This window comes from Rhinopithecus bieti, unplaced genomic scaffold (assembly GCF_001698545.2).
Source record: "Rhinopithecus bieti isolate Rb0 unplaced genomic scaffold, ASM169854v2 scaffold_6371, whole genome shotgun sequence".
NCBI classification, from domain to species: Eukaryota; Metazoa; Chordata; class Mammalia; order Primates; family Cercopithecidae; genus Rhinopithecus; species Rhinopithecus bieti.
In genome coordinates, this window is record NW_016805121.1 from 386187 (window position 1) to 406411 (window position 20225).

Consider the following 20225-nt stretch of genomic DNA (forward strand, 5'->3'; position numbering starts at 1 on the left):
CCAGTTCATCCTGCCTACTTCTGTAACATATCTCAGCCAGAATTAAAGAACTATGGAAAATAAACTGTGCTACATACATTTTCCTCAGCTCCTATTTAAGAAACCCGAACAAAAAATAGAGCCAGGAACCAACAGGAGGAAGTTAGAGAAAGAAACAAATATAAACTAAGGAAACAAGTTAGACATCTGATTTGCTTTGTCCAGTTTCTTCATGAGGTGAAAAGTTTATAATAGAAAGTATTAAAGGCATTTTCTATTTCCAGTGTGGTTTTAGCTATTTCCCTCGTGTCATTAAGACATTGCATGGGCAGAGTTTAGGTTGGCTCTTATTGCAAGCAGGAATGCAAAGTGTCTGTGTCCCTCTTTCCCCTTCTTGGGGGAAACACTGTTTAGTTAATTAGAATAAAATGAATATTTTGGTGAGATTTTGATTGAGATTGAGATTTTAGATTAGATTGAGATTTTAACCAAAGGCCCATTGTTAGTTGTATAGTGAACATGAAACTTTGAAGTTGATTATTCTCTAACTTAATAATTTCTATTTCTTATACAATATTTTTTCAGGGCTATTTATTGTTTTCTAGAAACTTAACTGAGAAAAACAACTTAGCATAATTCCTTGGTATTATACTTTTCCACCTAGATTAATCATCTCTAGTAATGTTTGCATGACATGAAATTCTCGTACCACCTTACCACTTGCTGCCCTTTTAAATTTGTATTTCTATTTGTGGCATCATTGCAACTGTTTCTGCTGATACGACATATGTCCATTTGAAATGAGCATGTTACAAAGGAATAAAGACACTCCCTGTTATAGAAGACCTCTCTTCACAAACCTCAATTAACAAAAACTCATGATTTTGTCAAAGACAAATACTGCTTTTGTCACTGTTTATAGATAGAAATCAAAACACTCAATGAAATATCCTTTCTGTCAAGTCAAGGTCAGTGAATAGGAAAAGGAGTTGGTCTGTGATTATATATGCTTTTATTTTGAAAAAAATATCACTCTAGCAAAAGCTTCAAAAGTGAAATGATATAATACAGTTTACTTTTTCACTCATTAATATTTGCATTATTTTCTAAAGCAAACAAACACATGATTATATTCTCTACGTATTTTTTAAAAAGTAGTTTTCCACTTTAAATTCAAATATCACTCTTTGCTAAGTTTTATGTTTGTTGAGTGGTAGAATTGAGAAATTTTTTTAAATCATTCAACATAATTGGTAACCATCACTGCCATATTTTACACTTTGAGAAATTAAAAATTATTGCAATATATATTTATATGGCACAGTAAAAAGTGTGGATAAGATTTCAATATTATATGAAGCACAAGGAATAGAAAAAGAGCATAACATGGTTTCCTGTTTTCTCAGGAAAAGGTATCTCGGTAGGCAAAATAATGTCCCCTCCAAAGATGTCCACATCCTAATTCCTAAAATCCATGAATATGCATGTCACCTCACATAGCAAAAGGGACATTGCAGGTTGGGTTAAATTAAGGACCTTGAGGTAAGAAAGTTATCCTGGACTATCCAGGTGGGCCCCATGTAATCACAAGAGTTGTTAAAGTGGAAGACAGAGACAGAAGAGAAGGTCCAAGTGAGGTGATATGAGAAGGCCTAGATTTGCCAATACTGACTTTGAAAATGGAAGAAAGGAACCATGAGCCAAGGGATATGGGGGGCCTCTAGAAGCTGTCAAGGGCCAGAAAATGGTTCTCCCCAGGAGCCTCCAGATGGAAACCCAGTCTGCAAAATCTTGATTTTTGCCCAGTGAGACCCATGTTTAATTTCTGATCTACTTGACTATAAAAAAAAAAAAATACATTTCCGCCAAGTCACCACGTTTTGGGGAATTTGTTAACAGCTTCAATGGAAAACTAATACTGTTATCATGTTCCAAATTAGCAGGACCTGAAAAGCATAACAATGGCAGCCCTCCCTGCTTATGGAATCAAGACATTTTCAGGCTGGAAGAGACTGGTCTAATCCCTTCATTGTCTAAGTAAGGAAATTAGTCCTGATATAGTAAGAAGGTAGATGGCTTACCTTAGGCCTCATATTTCAAGGTAGAGACAAGATTAGAATCTAAGTTCACTAAATTATAGATTAGTGTTAGTCATTGTATGATTCCCAGGCTCTTTCATTAGTGAGGATTTCTATTATAGTTTAATAGCAACTACAGAATGGTTTAGAAGAATGAACAGTTGTTGGAAAGTACACATGTTTTCAAATAACATACTGAAGAAGTACATTTCTTTTCTATGCCAATCTGTCTCCAACTAAGGGTTAAATATATTCACTTGAATTATCCAGGCATCACTTGAAACTCAACATGTCTAAGATAAAACTTGGGGTCTTGCCTTCTAAACCAGCTCCCTTCTGGACTTCTCTTTCTCCTTCATACCCCTCAGAGGTTTCCCATGCTCAATCAATCAACAATTTATATTGTCCTTCCTTCCTTATGATACTTTCCTTCCTTGCATTTCCACCACCACACCTTACACCCACAGTAGGCAACCACTCTAACTGGCCTCTTATCTTTAGCTTCTTTTCTCTTCAAACTTCAATTAAGCCAGCACACTATTGCCAAGTGACTCTTTCTAAAACACACCTTTATCACCAGCTTTCCCCCACATTTTCAGTAGGGTTTCATTTCCAATCAAGATCAAGTTCAAACCCCTTACTTAGTCTAATCCTTTGATAGGTTCATGGCATGTGACCTCAATTTTTTAATAATGTCTCCTCCGGCCACTCCTATCCACAAACCAACCAAACTGATTCACTGCCCTATGAACATGATTTATTCTCCTCCCTACCATTCTCTTCTCCTAAAATGTCCTCTTTGCTGTCTTCTCCATGTATCTGAATTCCACCTATTTTAAGGCTATATACAAGTCCCAGCGTCTTTCTGGGCACTTCCCAGAACAGACAACCTACAGTGATCTCATCTTCCGCTTTGAATCCTAAAGTAATTGGTCTCTATCACTCATTTAACATCTAGATTTTATTGCTAATATCTTTTACATCTTTAGCATTTAAATTCAGATTTTAAATCATTTGGGACAGACTACTTATTTGCATTCTACTTAGCATTCAGTTCCCTGTTTAAAGAGGCCCTCAAAAATTTATGGAATGACTAAATATAATTTGTCACTGCCATGCCATGGTGTTAAGTGACATGAGCACTGCTCTGAAGTTAACTACTCCATTTAGCAAGGGTAGCCATACATTGGGGTTTGCCAAGGACAGTCCTGGTTTCCTGTTGTTTTTCCAGCTATTAATAAAATCCACTTTTACTCTCAAAAGCATCTCGGCTTAGATGATACATTATATGGTCATTCCACCCTCAGGGCCATTTGGACTGTGATAAGAACAGAAACCACAAAGAAAATCCTGTCATGTTCCAGCCAGCCAGCCAGCTAAGCAGCATTCCCTCCCCCACACAGTGGTCCTGCTCTTCCACAGCACCCTCTGCATAATCAATATCCTCTGAATTTCACAAGGAATGTTCAACATTTTGATGATATACAGCTTCAGAAAACTAAACTAAAGCTGAATACAATTTAAGATTATTTAGAAGAAAGAAAATTATAGATACAGAATACTACTGTGACTCTATCCAGCAGTTTAAGAACAAAAGAGAGAGTTCTCTGAAAGGGTAAGAGTATTCGAGGAGTTCTCATAGGAGTAAAAGTAATCAAGACACAGTGTATGAGCTCATTTATGCTCTCATTATTTTGCTATTTTTTGAATAAAACAATAAGAAATATATATCCCTTTTAATTTTTCTGAACAATAAATACTTATGACTTTCATGGCTGTTTAGAATTAGAAATGTAATGCTTTCTGATCCTCTTAGTACCTAATGTATGTTAACTTGACCAACCATGGCATAAATGTTTTAAAACCTACATTCATTTTCACAGTTGACTGGTTGAAATGATCAGTTTCATAAATGAATGTCAGTGGTATCTTAACAGTAATAACCTTTTACGGCAAAGTAAGATTTTACTTTGTAAGTAATGAGTAAAATTATTAAATGTAATCCTATGTTTCATTACTGGCAGCTTGTCATAAAAAAGGAATTAAAGTTACAAATTTTCATTGATTTTCATAAAGTAGATGAACTTTTTTGCTCATGTATAGGGAGACCTACTCAGTCTAATCTCTTTTGAGGGTAGTTTTAATTACATTACATCATTTAACACAGGGTTGAGAGTTCATGTTCCAAACCATTCCCTCCCTAAATTATTCAACTTTAAAGGAATCTGGGGAAATGTTAAGTTCAACTAACGAGACTATAAGAAATGAAAACTATTAAATGCATGTCTTGGGTATAGGATCACTCAAGTGTCTGGAAAGAATTTTATGAGACTATTTAGGTTACGTCTAAGTCATTGTTCAAATACGGACAAAGTTAGTACTAACTAAAAAGGATAATTTTTTGTTGCTATTTCAAAGATTTATATCATTAGTAGCTAATATTGAAATATCAACTACATTAAAATTATTGATCATTTTGTAATTGCTAAGGACTAACTCAACTTTGATGGCAGAACTATAGCATTTAGAAAAAGACAAAGGTATCTGGATGAATTATGATCAAGATTGGTATTTGAGACTGAATAAAATTGTTTGACTATTTTCCAATCCTCATCTCATTATTTCATAAAGCAAGCATGACATAATTTTACATTCACCTGAATAGAAGCAATTACAATTTGATATTTGGTTGTTCTGTGTTTTATGTTGAGAATAAAGACCCATTTATCATCCAGTGTCTCCCTCCTTTGAGTATAACCCCGTAAGAAGCAGAACATTGGGTAAAGCACAACAGGGGCAACCAGACGTTGGCATTATCAAATATGTTCTCCCTTCCTGATAAAGCATTTGCTATAAAGGTCAGCAGTCTTTAAGTTTAGTTTCTGAAGAGATAATTAACAAATTAAAAAATTTTTAACAGAAAGCAAGGCTTCCAGGCAAACTATTTTTTTGTATAATTGCTGTCTACTTAACATAAAAATCTAGAGATATATAAAAGCAATTGTTTACCAGTGTGGTTAATCTGATTATCATCCCCAAGTATTCTGTGCATGTTTTCACTCTGTTTCAACTCTGGGAACAAGGAACTTAAAAATGGCATTTAAATTTTTTTTAACTGCTAACATCTAGTAATATATATTTAAATCTCAATTTTCTTTATCAGTTTTTAAATATGTTAAGCATCCTTAAATTTATTTAGCATGATTAACAAGCTGTACACATTTATTCTAATTCCATTGTCATATACTTTTTTACTATCATATACTTACTAAATATTATTAGTTTAATGATTTTTATAAGGCTAGAATCAATGGTTTTTTTTTCTTAAAATTTTATTAATCATTTACAGGTAACAAAACCCATTATGTATAAACACATAAATAACAGTTTTGACAAATAGCTATTTTGTGTTTTTTTCACATATTAAAACCCACTAAAAAATAACCATTTTTCTAACCACCAACAACAAAAATCTTAGTGAGAAGAGTACTGCTGCCTTACATTTCTCCAAATCTCTTCAATGTCTGATGACAGACGAAAGCTGGATTCTCATATCTGCTTTTGCATTCAGTCTATTAAAATATCACACCAGATAGCCTCTCAAAAACTCCTCTGCACACTCATGAAAAAAATGAGTGAAAAAGATAAATGATGGCCAGGCGTGGTGGCTCACACCTGTAAGCATTTTGGGAGGCTGAGGTGGGCAGATCACTTGAGCTCCAGAGTTCCAGACCAGCCTGGCCAACATGGTGAAACCTCATCTCCACTACAAATACAAAAATTAGCCAGGTGTGGTAGTGGGTGCCTGTAATCCCAGCTACCCAGGAAGCTGAGGTAGGAGAATTGCTTGAACCCTGGAGGCAGAGGCTGCAATGAACTGAGATTGTGCCACTGCAACAGAGCAAGACTCCTTCTCAAATAAAAAAAAAAGGAAAAACTATAAATGATGAAATGATGTCTAAGTGTTATAAAAACAGCTTTGACCTAGAATACCCTTGAAAGGCTCTTGAGGACCCCTGATCACACTTTGAGAACCAATGCTCTAGACGAATCTCTTCATTTTACATATAAGGACCCTGGACCTCAGAGAGAGTAAGTGAGAAACTCAACATCACACAGCCTGTTAATAGGAGGATACAGATATTAGATGGTTTGTCTCACTTCTCTTGGTTTAGGTTCTCAATTGGAAACCTGGGAAATATACCCTAATGACCTGTCCTATTCCCTGTAAGTTGCAAAGATTGTCACAATATATTTATTACCCTCTCCCCAACATTTCTTTAATAAAAGAGGTAATCAATAAATTTGGTAAATTTTGCAACAGGCATACTGTGTTTGAAACTAAACTACAATATTTGAATTCAGGTCTCTATTTGAACAGAAACACTAAGGCAAATTCGACTGCATCCTACTCCATGCAAGCTAGTAATGACAAACTGCACAGTAAATATCATAGGTAAATATGGAAAGCAGATCACCCATAATATCAGTATTTATCATATATTCTGTGTCTGGAATACAATTCAATGACATATTTCAGAAAAATCTTCTCAAGTACTGGCTGAAAGGGTGGTGGGTACATTAAGAGATTGCAAATAAATTGGTGATCATAACATCTTTTTTAGATAAAATGGAGTGGTTCTGAAATGTAGACATATTTCATTCCCTAACCAGACCTTATTCTTGTGTTTTTAAAGAAAATCAAGAAATCTTCTTGGCCACCTAGAGATGATTTCCTTTGTATCCCACCAGATGGTTCAGATCTTCTTTAAATGGATCATAGCCTTGTTCTTTTAAACAACACAGTCCCCAGAAAAGCTGGTCCAGAGGAGGAAATTCTTCCCAAGGAACCCACTCCCAACTTTCAGTTTTTTCAGGTTCTACATTCTTTGGTTCTGAATCATGAGTCACATCCACTTCTCCTTTCATTAATATAGTAACGTAATGGTAATTCTCCTTCTCAATGAAAGAATTCACAACTGAGGCAAAGCGAACATTTTTCAGGTGAAGAGCTGCTTCTTCCCAGATTTCCCTTTGGGCACATTCTTCCCAGGTCTCACCAAACTCCAAATGACCTGCAGGGAGTTGGAAACTGCCGGCTCCAACCGAGTCTTTCCTCTTCCCCAGGAGGACGCAAGGCGGATGCTTGCAGCTGGTCACCACGACTCCGACTCTGACTCTGGGCCGCGGCCCCCGCGGCTCTGCACTCTCTAGAATCAATGGCTTTTACAAAGCAAAACTATTTTCCTTTAAAAGTTTTTTCTTGTTATGATTTTCTGACACTCCCATGCCTTCTGCCTATCAATATATCTACATGTGTAAGTCTATGTTTTGAGTTATTTTCCCTTAGTGCTTTGAAAATAGTACGCCATTGTTTTTTCTGGCATCTGTTAGTGTCAGTGAGAAATCTGATGTCAGTTCATTGCTGCTTCTTTGTAAGTGATCTATCTTTTCTTAACATTTCATCTTTAGCTCTTAATAGTTCAACTTTGGTGGTATATAGTTTTACCAAACTGTGTCTATGTATGGATTTGTTCTTGTTTGTTGTGCTTGGCACTCAAAGTGCTTTTTCAATTGGAAATTGTCTTTTTTCAATATTTGAGCATTTTCTGCCATGAGCTAGGACATTCAAAGGGTGTAGATCCTAGCTAATGGGTTTTTCTTTTAACCATTATGTTTTTAATTCACGCTATATTCTTATGCCATTATGTTGATGTTTTATAATGCCCTGACATATTTAATTTATAAAAATGTATTCTCTTTTAATTTTTAAAGAAATGATATAGATATCAATTCTCCTTATTTTCCTATTCTTGCTTCCAAGTTTGTTGTTTCCTCAGTGATGATTGATGTTAACCTGTGTGTGTGTGTGTATGTCTGTGTGTGTCTGTGTGTGTGCATGTCTGTGTTTAAAATCCTGTAAGAAAGTTCTATCTATCTGATCTGAATGGCCAGTGGTTCTATTTTCTACTCTGCAAGTCAGCAGAAGAAAAGCCTCATCTCTCTTTCACATGACAGTGTTTCAAATATACAAAGGTAGCTATTGGGAGTAATGGTATCATCATCAATCAATAAATTTATTTGCACTTTCTCTTATGATTCAAAATGAAAATGTGCATGTTCTCGTGCAGGAAAAAGAGATAGAAGGTGGTATCAGGAGGTGTCGGGTAAGCTAAAGTCCTAATTTTATTATTTGATAGATTTGAAATTTGTGAACAAACTACTTAAATTTGCTTAGTCTTAGTTACCTCAACTGTGAATAAAGACAATGAAAACCAAGTCACAAAGTTAATATGAGGACCAGAAACTCTATTACTTAAATGTCACCCCCTGAGGAAAGTTACCTTTAAGCCTCCACCAAAGTAGTTTTTGTTCTGTCTGTGACTCCATAGCATGGGTATATAATGCTTTATGATAAGGCTTCTAACGTTACATTTTAATAGTCTGTGATTTCCTCAATACCATGAACTGCATCTTCTTCATCTTTGGATCCAGAAAGCTTAGCACAGTACCTTGCATATAGTATGAACTCAATAAAGATGTTCAAAGAAAAAAATATGAAAAAAGCATTTTGTAAGTGGAAAACCACTACCATTACCCATCTTCTAGTTGTTTAAAACCCTTCATATCTCCTCTTCTTGGTTTACTCATTCCCTTAAGATGATGGAATAGATAAGGTTCATCATGCAGTAACATTCTATTGAAAATTATATTAATTTTTTAAAGTAGCAGTACCTAATCACAGCATTAAACTTTTCCTGAATTGGTGTACAAGACAGACTAATATTACATCCTCCTTACTAGCTCTTTCCACAGCCTACAATCATGCACATATCTTCCCATTTTCAAAATCTTTCTTCAAGCCTTCCTCACCCTCCAAAGAATATTCTATAGCACTCCTACCTATTACAGCTGCATTTCTTGGAGATTAGTCAAGACTTGCTGGTTTCAATTCTGTATTCTTACCAGGCGTTTTTTTTTTTTTTTTTAGACACAGTTTCACTCTTGTTGCCCAGGCTGCAGTGCAAGTGCAATGGCATGATCTCAGCTCATTACAACCTCTGCCTCCTGGGTTCAAGTGATTCTCCTGCCTCCTCAGTCTCCCAAGTAGATGAGATTACAGGTGCCCACCACCATGCCTGGCTAAATTTTTTGTGTTTTTAGTAGAGATGAGGTTTCACCATGTTGGCCAGGCTGGTCTTGAATTCCTAACCTCAGGTGATCCACCTGCCTCAGCCTCCCAACGTGCTGGGATTACAGGCATGAGCCACCATGCCTGGCCCCATCAGGCTTCTTACCAATGCAACCTGCTTCCAGCCCTGCCATTTAATGACACAAAGGACACCACCTTCCTCTTTTAATTTTTCAGTGCTGTTTCTTCTCTTCAGCCCTGGATCTGTCAACTTGGCATCTTTAGTCAGCTCATTCTTGAGCCCATAACAGAGTAAGAGAGCAGCCAAAATTTTCTCACACCTAGAGAATAGTATAGAAGTGGTTGAAAGAGAACCAGCAAACCAAAGGGACTTCAATATCAGAACAAGAAGACACAGGGTACATGGAAGAAGAAGCATGACCAATGGGAAGTAGAAACCACCATGGAGCTTCGATCTAGATAGGAAGATCATACACCCAGAGGATGCCTACATGAAACAGGACAATGGCAGAACATAAGGCTCCTACCTACTAATACCATGACACTACTTAAAAACTCCAATAATTAGATAATATAGGGAGAAAGGAGGGGAAGGAAATTCTAAGTGATCAAGATAAAACCTGAAATGAGTTAGGAAATCCTAAAATTACCACATAAGCCTTGAATTAACTAGGTAAATTTTCCAGTAGAATGGGGGCCCAAATAAAAGCTAAGTTCAGCAGAAGAAAAAGCAAGAAAGCCCTGTTTATTGCACATCTGTGTTTTATGGCTGAAGAATTCGTGCCACTCTCCCTGTTTTGCTCTTCTGTCCCTGATTGTTTCTTTTCATTCTCATTTGCTGACTCCTGCTTTTGCCACCTTTTAATAATATTGTCCTCCAAGGTTCTGTCCTTCTGGTCTTCTCACCCTACTGGGTAGATCTCCTTGGGTAATCCTCATTCCCAGGGCTTCGAGTGTCACACTTATATAAACAATCTTTAAATCCACATCACCAGGTCTAGCCTCTCTTTATCAAGCAAAAATGTCATCTTGCTAACCCACTACTTCAACAACTCTAAGTAGCTGTTACGGGCTAAACTGTGTTACCCAAAAATCCATATGTCTTAAACCCCAGTGTCTCCAAATGTCACTGTATTTGGAGATAGGGTCTTTAAAGTGGTACTTAGGTTAAAATGAAGTCAAGTAAAGTGAGCTCTAATCCAATATGACTGACTTCCTTATGAGAAGAGGAAATTTGGACACAGACACGTATCAAAGGAAGACTATGTGAAGACACAGGAAGGAACCAGCCATGTAGAAGCCAAAAAGAGAGGCTGCAGGAGAAGCCAACCCCTTCTGGCACCTTGCTCTCAGACTTCTAGCCTCCAGAATTGTTAATAAATCAATTCCTGTTGTGTAAGCCACCCAGTCTGTGATACTTTGTTGTACAGCCCCAGAAACTTATACACTAGCTTTTGAAATTAAGCTCAAACTTCACACACAAGAGTCATTGTAACCTCACACTGCTGTTCTCTCCAACTTCATCTCTCATACCTCACCTTCCGTGACTTCCCTGTACTCATTGTGCAATTTATATTTGCACAATATTACCTCTGCACAAGCAATGGCCTAGCCTGAAATGCCTATCCACTAGTTCTTTATCTATTCTAAATGCCTCCCTAGCCTTCAAAGCACATTTCTAAGAAATACCTCTTAAAATAACTTAACATTTATTATGGATTCTCCAAACACAATCACTGTGGTAGGCACCAAGGTTAAACCAGGGACAATCCCATTTACTGCAGATGCCTTCTTCTCACAGCATCCTGTGCAGCTTCACATCTACTTATCACAAGAATGCAATCATTCTCTCTTTCTTGTTTGAAAGCCTTGGTTTACAAAACACACGCACATGCGCGCGCACACACACACACACATAAAAAATTATACTTATTAAGCACCTACTATATGCTACCTCCGTTGAGCACCCACTGCACCCACTGTACTAAGCACTGTTTATGCATTAACTCATGATCCCTAACCACATTTCTGTAGGATAGGTATTATTACTACTGCCATTTGACAGATGAGGAAGCTTAGCCTTGAAGAGGCAAGTAAGAGGACACAGGTGGCAAGTGGTAGGGCTGGACATCAAACCTAACTTGTCAGATTCCAGTCCTTATTATCCCACTTCTCCTGGGAACATGTGAGTTTCTCAAGGGTCAGGGTTCTGTATTCTCAGCCCTGGCAAATAGCCTAACACATAGTTAGAAAAAAATTTAAAAGTTTCAGGGGAGAAATAAATGATGACAGAAGAAGGATCTTTAACATAAATGTCTTAAGTTCAGCTGAAGTAAATGGGGAATAACTAGGTTGGAAAAGCATAGGAAACATAGCCTGGATCTTCTGGTTAAGGATCAGGAATAACTCGTATGAGTTCCCTGCCCATATCCTCTACTTGGCAGCTTTCTGAAATTGGCAAAATTACTTGATTTCTCATTGCCTGGGATTTCTTATAGGTGTCATGGGGTTATTTTGGACATTAATTGAGGTATTCCAGGTGACATATTTAGCAGAGCACCAGACGCACACTCAGTACCAAATAAATTCTGGCTGCTGTTGCTTGTATTAGGTTGTAGTTTCTGAAAGAGAGACATGAAATAAGAGTAGCAGCACATCAGATGGTTTTGAGAAGAATCTGTCAGAGCACAATTAAACATGGCAACTTGTCCAAGGTGTTCAGAACATTGCCAGTGGAAAGCAGGATGTTTTGAAAATTGTTTCCAAGTAATCTGACATGCTGTACTCATTAAATGTCTCTTGAATATAACAATCCATTCCAGATGATAATGTGAACGATTCACAGATAGCTACATATGTGATCAAGATTACATATTTACTCCCCTCTTGAGGACCAACATACATTTCTATCCTCATTTTCCCACTGATGAGCTCTCTTTTCTCTTTGTATTTAAGGTCCAGATGGTTTTAAGTTTCAAATTCCTGCTCAACCACTATTTTAATGTTCTCTTTGGCTACCTGGTTAGTTCTAGATTCTGGGCTTTTAAAAATCTTAACATTAGCCCTCCTTGGCAGCACCTTTGCCAGATTTTTCTTATGATACATAGAGGTGTAATATGTTGACAAACTAATTAAAGGAGGGGCTGGTATTCAAATCCAGATCTGATTTATCATCCTGTAGAAATAAAATATTTATCAGGTATTGTCCCAAGCTCTCTCTCTATAACGATGAACAAAACCAGAATGGTTCTTGAATTCCTTGAGCTTAGTATTCAATGGTAGAGACAGACACCAACACCAAGTAAATCGATTACTACAAATTTTGCTAAATGCCATGAAGATACTGTCTATCAGGCTGTCTATCAGGATCCACAGAGCTAGTTCAGAGTAAATACCTGACATCAGGTGATGTGAATACCTGGCATCAGGTGATGTGTAAATACCTGACATCAGGTGATGTGAACTCCGATGACTGTTTCCGGATTTCATTCTACAGGATTATAAACGAACTACGTAAAGTGGCTCTTGTAAAATCTCTACTTTGCTTCTTGGAAAGTAAACAGGCCAGTAATGTGAGCCTCCATGTCCTAAGCACGGGTTAGTATAGCTAAAATAACCTACATATTTTCTGGCCCATAAATATTGTATTATTCATTGTAACTCTTGATAAAAGCTCTCTACTTGGTATGAAGGATAGATTTATTTATCCATTCATTCATTTATTCATTCATATTTTTGATAATTAGAATCTGTTCTTTTATTTTTTTGCCCTAGAAAGTAATAATACAATCTTTCTAGGTAGGCTACATTCTTGGCTTGTTTCAATATTAAATTTGTTTTGGACAAGATGCATCCTTAAAGGCAAAAAATAGTAAGAGACAAGGCCAATGGAAGAAAATATTTAAAATCAGCAACTCTAGGTAAAGTGTATACAAATGTTCGTTGTATTATTCATTTAAATTATGTGTTGTTTTCCAATGTCTCAAACTAAAAAGTTGGTAGGAAAAAAGTTGCCCTTGTTGAACCTCATCATGAACAACACATATAGTGAAATTCATGAAAGGAAGTTTCACAATCACAGTTTTGAGAAAGATAATGTATCTCTGAACATAAGTAGTGATGATCTCATCCAGGAGTTAGAAATGTAAACTTACGAAACAACTAACAATGCTAGTAAGAATACATTATCAGCATTTACACACGCTCATAGATTGGCCCTGGGGAAGCTATGGGCTGTGAAAGGTGAAAGGCCTAATCCAGGCTCTGGAGATTCTTGAGGACATGGCATACTTGTATGCAGGAGCCTTTGTTCCGCTTACAGCGGAGTAAAATGAAAGACTTTCAGCATAGAGTCTAAGAAGCAGACTAACAGAGCAAACTCTAGAGTGTGCTTGAAGGCAGCCATAGTAAGAATTCTCCCCAGCATAGAGGCCATATTAAGATGTTTGTCATCTTCCAGTACTCCACAGTGGATTTACCCCTTCACCAACACCTCCTTTTCTTTTTTCACTATTAGCTATACTATACCTTTGTCACTAACAATTCATTAATTCATATATTCAACCAGTGAATATTCATTCAACTTTTTCTATATTCAACTTTTTGTTATGTGTAAGAAACCAAGTAGGCCTTGCTTACTAAGGTGTGTAAGACATAGCCATTGTCCTGTGGTACTGGGACAGCCCTAAACAGGGACAGCAGAGATTCCCAGCCATGACTGCACATGAAAATCAACTAGAAATCTTCATAAAAATGTGGATGCTCAGGATCCTACGGCTACAAACTCTGATTTAGTAGGTCTAGGGTAGGATAATCTGTATTTTTTGAAAGATTCTTTGGTAAATTTCGTGAGTGGCTGGTGATAAGACACACTGAGGCCAGGCACAGTGGCTTACGCTTGTAATCCCAGCACTTTGGGAAGCCAAGGCAGGCAGACCACCTGAGATCAGGAGTTCGAGACAAGCTTGGTCAACATGGTAAAAGCCCATCTCTACTAAAAAAAAAAAAAAAAAAAAAAACAAGTGTGATGGTGGCCACCTGTAATCCCAGCTACTCGAGAGGCCGAGGCAGGAGTATGGCTTGAACACGGGAGATGGAGGTTGCAGTGAATCAAGATCACCACCATTCTAGGCTGGGTGACAGAGCCAGATTCTGTCTCAGAAAAACAAAAAAAAAAGATAGGTATAAGCATATTCACAACTCAGATCCTTTATTGGCACAAAGACTACTGGAGTATAATGATACCCTAAATCACTTGAACAACAGGACTTAGAATCAAAATCTTTAGAGATAGAGATGATATTAGAGGTCATACATCTAGTTCCCTACCAAAATCTTCCCACCCGCATGCACACACACTCACAGCTAACAATGAGTCCAAGACTTCCCAGTATGCCCGACAGACTAGATAGGAGTCTATGGCTTCTGGGTTGCTCAGGCTCCCAAACTTTGCAGGAGTCTCATACTTAACCATGTGCAAAAACAGAACTTCTATCTCTCCCCAACGAACCTACTTCTCCCTTAGTCTTCCCTATTTTAGTTAAAAAATAAATAAATTAATTAATTAATTTTAAAAAATCTGCTTCACACAATTCTGTAGGCGAAAAAAGCCTGGAAATCTAAGTCTTATCACTTCTTTCTCCAAGATACATCTCCATTCCATCAATTTCCCTCCACTGCCACTACGATCATTATCTCTCAGCTGGTCTAGTACAAATAGCCCACTGCCTAATCTTACTTCCTTGCCCTCTAATTCATTCTCTATGCAAATGTTATCTTTTCAAAATGTAAATTAGGACATACTACTCTTTTACTTAAAATTCCTCAAATGTGTCTCATCACACACTGAATAGAAGCCAAATTCCTAATGTAAACTACATGATATTTTGTGATCTAATTCCCACCTATCTCAACTCCTAGTCAATTAATACTTTCTAATCACACCGAACCATTTTTCAGTTCCTCAAATCAAAAAGTGATTTCCCATTAATACACACTGTTCCCACTGGAACAGTTTCCTGGAAACACTCTTCCACAATTCTACCTGACCTTCTTTTCCTTTAGGTGTCATTTAAAATATCCTTTCCTCCGTGAGGACTTCCCTTGTCCCAGATTTAAAGAAGGGCTTCCCTGATACTCTTCCTTGTAAAACCCATTGGTTATAAGCTGAATTGTGTTTCTGCCAAAATTCACGTGTTGAAGTCTTAACATCCAGTGCCTGTGAAAGTCACCTTGTTTGGAAATAGGGCCTTTGCCAAGATGATCAAATTAAATGATACCTGATTTTAAACTTCTAGCCTCTACAACTGTGAGACAATAAATTTAATAAATTTCTCTCTTTTTTTTTTAGACAGAGTCTCGCTCTGTTGCCCAGGTTGGAGGGCAGTGGCACAACATTGGTTCATTACAACCTCTGCCTCCCAGGTTCAAGTGATTCTCCTATCTCAGTCTCCTAAGAAGCTGGGATTCAGGTGCCCACCACCACACCCAGCTAATTTTTGTATGTTTAGTAGAGATGGGATTTTACCATACTGGCCAGGCTGGTCTCAAATTCCTGACCTCAGGTGATCCACCCCCCTCGGCCTCCCAAAGTGCTGGGATTACAGGCATGAGCCACCACAGCCAGCCTAAATTTCTCTTATTTTAAGTCACCTAGTTGGTAGTACTTTGTTATGTCAGCCCTAGCAAACTAATATACCATTCTATTATGTCATGTTAGTCACAATTCATGTTACATTTGTGTTTACTTGTCTCCTTCACTAGATGATAATTTTCAGAATGGTAGAAACTGCAGCTGTTTTTATTAATTTATTTAAAATTATCCTCCAATATTATACTATGCTAGCCCAAGGAAGGCCAAGGACTCACCAAGAGCAGAAAGGAATTCTGGTATTAAAAGCAAATGTTGGATAGTCTAGAACAGGTGTGGGAAAACTATGGTCCCTGGGCCAAATTTGGCCCACCCCCTGTTTTCATAAGACTTGTAAGCTAAGAAAGGTTTTCACATTTTTGAATGGTTGAAAAAGAAATCAAAATAAAATAATATTTCATGATATGTTAACATTATATGAAATTTAAATTCACAAGTAAAGTTTTATTAGAACATAGCTACACTCATTTACATATTATCTAGAGCTACATTCATGCTACAAAGGAGAGTCACACAGATCACACTGTCTACAAAGCCTAAAATACTTACTATCTGGCCATTTAGAGAAAAAGGAGTTTGCTGAGCTCTGGTCTAGAACATGCCTTATGGGCTATGTGAACTGTCCTGGGATTCACAACTCCTGAGTGACATAATGTTGCAGGTGCACATTCATGCATATTCAGTGTTCTAGAACACCATCATGATATAAACTAGCCAGCACATTCACCTTTTCTACACCAAGAATTCCACAACAGACTATTGACCAATTCTTCTTCTGAGAAGAATATAGTTCTGGTTTTATTATTAATATTGATGAACAAAAGGGATTTACTGATTAAAAACTTTCAACTTTCATGAAATGTTGCTAGAATGCATGTATTCTGATAAATTTAGGAGTCTATGAATGTAAATAGAATGGGTAATGATGATTATTACAGATACTTATCCAAATTTGTCGATCCAAAATTTACAGCATACTATCCTATAAGCCAATCATAGGTACAAATCTCGTTAGTATTGACTGATTTAGATAAGAAAAAGGATAGGAATAGGTATTATGGTCATATTCGCACAAAAAGCATCATTTACCTTTGGTGGAGAAACAAATCGAACACAGTCCAGCCATACAGTTATAAAGTGCTGCCCACATATTGCACATGTTTTTCCCTGAGAGATCATACTCCTGACTTGTGGGTACTGTTCGATGCCATCCATTAGGAAAGGGTTATTTTCTGCTAGCTGATTCATTACAAATCTTGATGTTATTTCCTAAATTGAAAAAAAAATACAGTTCCTCAGATTGTTTTCAAAACTATTTTACATTACATTGATTTGCACTTCACTAGATAAAATGTATGGTTTATTATCTAGATTCTGTTAAATTAAGATTCTGCAGTGTATCTAATGAATTGTGTTGTAAATGACTGGCATTGCAAATAAGTTTGGTTTTCATCAATATAAGAATAATAAGTTTCTTACCTTGTCATATTTCTACATCTCTTACAAGTCATAATACATTTGCATTACACATTTTATAAAGTTAGACATAGTTTAGCTTTAAATCTGGCACCTCTCATTACAATAAGCAAAGACTGTACAAACATTCAGACTGGATTCAAAAATGAATTTTGTCATATTCGCTAAGGTCTAAATCCTAACTACTTAAACTGTGGTTCACAGAATGCATCACATGGGAGCTTATTAGATATGTGGAATGTCAGACACACTCCAGACCTACTGAATCAAAATCTGCAATTTAACTAGTTCCTCAGGTAATCTATATGCATATTGAAATTTGAGAAGCACTGGCCTAAATTCCTTGCTGCATTGAGAACCTGAATAGTGCCATCAAAAAAGCAATGATTTATATGAACCAAATATCTGAATTTAATCTTAGTTAAACCTATCTACCTAGATATGTTCAGAAAATTGACTTGCAATAATAGTAATAAAATACTAAATAATAAAGGGAAGAAGTAAGAAAAGGGAAGTTGCCTTTCACTAGGGCTATCATCTTAATAAAAATATATTACATAATGCATAAAATTACATCTTCACTGACCAAGCAAAGAAAATAAACATTTGCCTGAATCCATTAAATTTTCTCCATTTTTTGTGTCAGTAGCATGGAAGTCCTGTATAAATGTTACAAAAACACTGCTTGAAATTTCAATCATGTTTGGGGATGATTTATTTGGTACATTTTTTCCTGACAAAAGTGAAAGATTTCCCAGTAGTATTGAAGGAGTCCACATAAAGCTCTGATAGGAATTTTTGAAAATACATATATACACACATAATCTTTCACACATTCACCCCAATTAAATTCTTTAAAAACTGAAAACATAACAGCAAAATCTTATAAATTGCTGTGCCCGTTTCCTATTACCCTATCCCTCCCAATTAACAAGGACTCGAGAAAGCTGCCTTTCTACAGTAAACAGCCCTGAGCATGGATTCCTTATTTGTCTGATCCTTCAACAGCACAAACTCCTACCCACTTAAGCTCATTCTCCTGGGTGGTTGCCATGACTGAGGTCATGCTTTCACACTAATATTACCAGGGTGCCTAAATCAGATGTTTATTATCACCCTTTCTCCAACTACTTAAGCAGAGCATAGCTTGTGATTCTTAAAGAAATACTGATTTTACAGGTAGGCTTTTAGTTACATGAATTCAATGGCCAAGTCTTACTGTAAAGCTGTAGAAAACTCATGGATAAGGATTCATTACCCAACATAGCAGATGACAGAAGCATTTGCTGAAATACAAAGGACCTAAAAATAGGTTCATATAGATCACTTTTTCCATTTATGATTTCTGGACCCAAACATAAATAGGTTCATATAGATCACTTTTTCCATTTATGATTTCTGGACCCAAACATGTTTGTTGCACTCAGTATATCTGACCGCTCTTACATCACCTATTATTTATATTTTTCTTTTACTTGTTGCCAATGTGTTATTTTGGAAGGATAACATACACCATTAAAATACAAAGGTATTACTTGGAAATATAAGTATACATAAAATAAAATACTATTGGCATGACCAATAGTATCTTTTAGGACATCTCTTAGAGATGCATTTAATGCAATTTTTGAGAATATACTATGGTCTAATTCCAGTGTTATTTAAAAGTCAAGAAATCTTTTATAGACCAAAATGGTCTATAAAAATACTTCAAAATACTCAAATTGCTCCTTTTAGATAGCTTATATGCTATTTTCTTAGAATATTTGGAAGTTAATTATATTATAATTCATCACAAATGAAATTAATTTTATATGTCCTATTTTCCCTACATATTTTGAGTTATTAAATTATACACATAAAATTATATAATGTGAAAAATATAAAATGTAAAAACAAATATGAATCCTCGGGAGTGATGCATTTTGGAACTACTGTATAATCAGGTGTTATGATGTGTATGATAGGCACTAAAACATAGCATCAAGAGCAAAAATTCAAAGTCAGAGACAAATACAAACATAGATGTAAATTCTGGCTCTATGATTTATCTGCTGTGTGATCACATTTGAGTGAACCCTTAACTTCCCTGATCTTGAATACCTCATCTGTAAAATTGGGATCTTTTCCAATACTATCACATAGAGTTTGGAGAATTAAATTACATAAAAATGGTAAACCACTTAGCCTGGCATCTACTAATGCAGTATATTCTGGCTAATTTTTCTATAATATAGTTATTAGCATTAAATTTTACTTCATAAATCTCTGAGGTGTGGTAAAGTTTTTAAAATCTTTACCAAGGCATAATCCATATCATAGTTCCTGGAATTCTTTGACACATCAAGTAGTTTAATTAGTAACATTGACTAATTGCCCAGTAGCAATAACTCTTACTTTAAGCACAAATCAATTTAAGTCACTTTTCTGAGAAAAATTCCAGAGATACTCTTAAAACTACCCAAAGCATTTACATATTACAGGCAAAAATACCAACTTCCACTAAATGTATTGTAAAAATTAACGTTTGTGCTCCTGGACCCAACAGTTCTGAAAATTAGAACAATTTCTCTCTCATTCACAGCCCTCACAGACAAGGTTCTTGTCCTCGAAGGCTCTCTGTAAGACAGCTACCAGATTGGGTTAACTGCTAATTCAGCCTCCTCCACAAACCAGAACCTCCTCCAACCCAGGACGACCCTGTCTCCATTTCTCTCAGCTCCCTATATCCCCTTTCTGAACCAATATTGCAGCTGGGACTCTGGAACCCAACGGCTTAAGTTGGCATCATTGTTGCAACATTTAGTAGCTCTGTGACCTCACATAAGTTATTTGACCTCCCTGGATCTCCATTACTTTATCTATTAAAAAGTGGTCAATAATGATACTT

At 36.4% G+C, this 20225-nt stretch overlaps 1 protein-coding gene and 1 pseudogene across 2 annotated transcripts in view; both read right to left on the bottom strand.

Moving 5' to 3' along the window:
- LRRC69 (leucine rich repeat containing 69) overlaps window positions 1–20225 on the bottom strand; it is an 86714-nt gene that overhangs the window by 3049 nt on the left and 63440 nt on the right. For both annotated transcript variants that reach the window (XM_017871206.1, XM_017871207.1), the window contains one exon: window positions 16949–17128. In XM_017871206.1, the coding sequence (XP_017726695.1) occupies window positions 16949–17128 (180 nt within the window). The remainder of the gene's footprint in view (window positions 1–16948; window positions 17129–20225) is intronic.
- LOC108529098 (probable 8-oxo-dGTP diphosphatase NUDT15 pseudogene) lies at window positions 6767–10772 on the bottom strand (annotated as a pseudogene).